The 1,920-nt window shown below is 27.8% G+C and overlaps 1 protein-coding gene across 1 annotated transcript; it reads right to left on the reverse strand.

Moving 5' to 3' along the window:
• Positions 1-467: 467 nt before the first annotated feature.
• LOC135928241 (glycosyltransferase-like protein gnt13) lies at positions 468-1,205 on the reverse strand. Its single transcript, XM_065464645.1, has 2 exons — positions 1,021-1,205; positions 468-909 (listed from the first exon to the last, which is right to left on the reverse strand). The coding sequence occupies exons 1-2, from the start codon at positions 1,203-1,205 to the stop codon at positions 468-470; spliced, it is 627 nt and encodes a 208-aa protein (XP_065320717.1).
• Between the last annotated feature and the right edge of the window lie 715 nt (positions 1,206-1,920).

Here is a 1,920-nt window from a genome sequence, read left to right on the forward strand (position 1 = left end):
TGTATCAAGGGGAATTGGCACCATAGTTGAACATGATAGTTTTTTATGTAATTACCCTTACAAAAGGTATAAATTACACCATCGATAGGTACAATTAACACTATAGGTGGCCAATAAACAATAAATATATTTGGAATAAAATTAATATAAAAAAAAATTTGGAGATGGTGATAAAAAAAATATAAGAAAAGCGTATTATCATAGAAAACAATTATAATTAAAGAACCATTATGATCTAAATGAATAATTTTGACCTTAGAAAATTTGAATTTAAGATGACATTACTGATCCTCTCAGTGACAATACCCCCACGCCATAATTGATTGATGCTCACTTTGAAAAAAAAAACGGAGTTGCGTAAAGTTAATTCTCAAAATTTAATTCTTTTAAAATTAAGGTAGTAAATCAAAGTCATTGTCATTTCTTTTAAATTTAAGGTTATAATCAAAGTCATTGTCATTGAACAATCAACCGATTCCTATTCGAAGCGATAACGGATTATAAAAAGTTAAAAAATTAACCCTATCTCCTATTTCTTTAGTATTAACAACTTCATCCTTCGTAAGCTTTTCAAACTCTTTCATGGGCAAGGATGACACCGGAGAACCAGTATCTATCATAAAAGAAAAATCATAATTATTAACTTGAAGGTCAATCATAATATCATTAATAAAATTAATTTTATTTCTTGGCCTTAAATTATAAGGGGTTTGTATCATCTCCGTCTTTTTGAAATTGTTGTAATAGCTGTTGTTGTTGTTGCTGCTGCCGTTGTTGTTGTTGCTGCTGCCGTTGTTGTTGTTGTTGCTGCTGTTGTTGTTGTAATTGTTGTTGTTGGTGTTGGCCTTAAAAGTCTGCTTGTTCTCTTTCCAAGACGAAAAGCCTTGCCAATCGGTTCTATCCTCTCTTCTTCAAGAATCTTTCTCTACATATGTTTTATTATTATTGATCTCCAACGATTCAAATTTGACAACAATGTCCTCTATAATATTAATCTCTGTAGTATTTTCTTCAATCAACCTTGTTTTTAGCTTTTCATTACGACAATTCAAGATAAAATGCACCGACAAAAATTCAGGATTGAGCCCCGAACCATACCCTTTCAGTCTATCGAAATACTCTCTGGAAGACTCAAGTCTGTCCGGTTTTGTATTGAACAACTCCAAAATACTCGTGATCTTTACATTGCCCCTATCCTCCACCATATTAAAAATAGAATTATAAAGGCTTGAATGTTTAATGTAGAATGGTTATTAGAATGTTCGCACAGGATGTAATATAGGCTAATGAAAGCGAATTTATAAGGCTTGAATATTTAATCTAGAATGGTTGTTATAGTAATTTGGTATTTTATTTATATAATTTAAAAAGAAAGAAATACAAGTTATTATCATATAAGAAAAACAAGTGATTAAAATAAAAATATATATTTTTTTTATATATACATTCTGTTGCCTTAAGATATATAACTGAACTTTTAAATATATATTATTTAAGTATATAATAGTTTAACTGACATTTTAAATATAAATCATTTTAGTAAGTAATAAAATAATAGCGCACATGCGCACATGCAACAAAATATAGCAATTATTTAAAAACAGTCCTTCATACATTCGTCCATACATTATTCTTTATTAGCAATCCTTCTAAAATTTGGATAAAAGTGATAATGCTCAATATAAATTGTGGTGATCTCTATATGCTTAGTGGTAAGACTTACGGACTTTTAGTTAAGTAAAACAACGTACACAAATTTTCTTGTAAAAATGTTTTATTTCTTTCAATTTAAGTACAAAAAAAATATATTTTTTATAATCGCGAAGAATGAATACAATAATTAATTTTTCTTTTCTTTTTTTACATAAACTTTTTTAAAAAAAATCAATAATACCAAATCAATATATATTTTTCTTTACA

This window comes from Gordionus sp. m RMFG-2023, chromosome 4 (genome assembly GCF_954871325.1).
Source record: "Gordionus sp. m RMFG-2023 chromosome 4, tfGorSpeb1-WG-v2, whole genome shotgun sequence".
Taxonomy (NCBI): domain Eukaryota; kingdom Metazoa; phylum Nematomorpha; class Gordioida; order Chordodea; family Parachordodidae; genus Gordionus; species Gordionus sp. m RMFG-2023.

Bases quoted from the DNA above. Each gene is read 5' to 3' on its own strand.
- LOC135928241 (XM_065464645.1), bottom strand. From the start codon at position 1,205: ATGGTGGAGGATAGGGGCAATGTAAAGATCACGAGTATTTTGGAGTTG. The intron at 910-1,020 runs GTTGATTGAAGA...AGATTCTTGAAG, and splicing joins AATGAAAAGCTAAAAACAAG to AAGAGAGGATAGAACCGATT.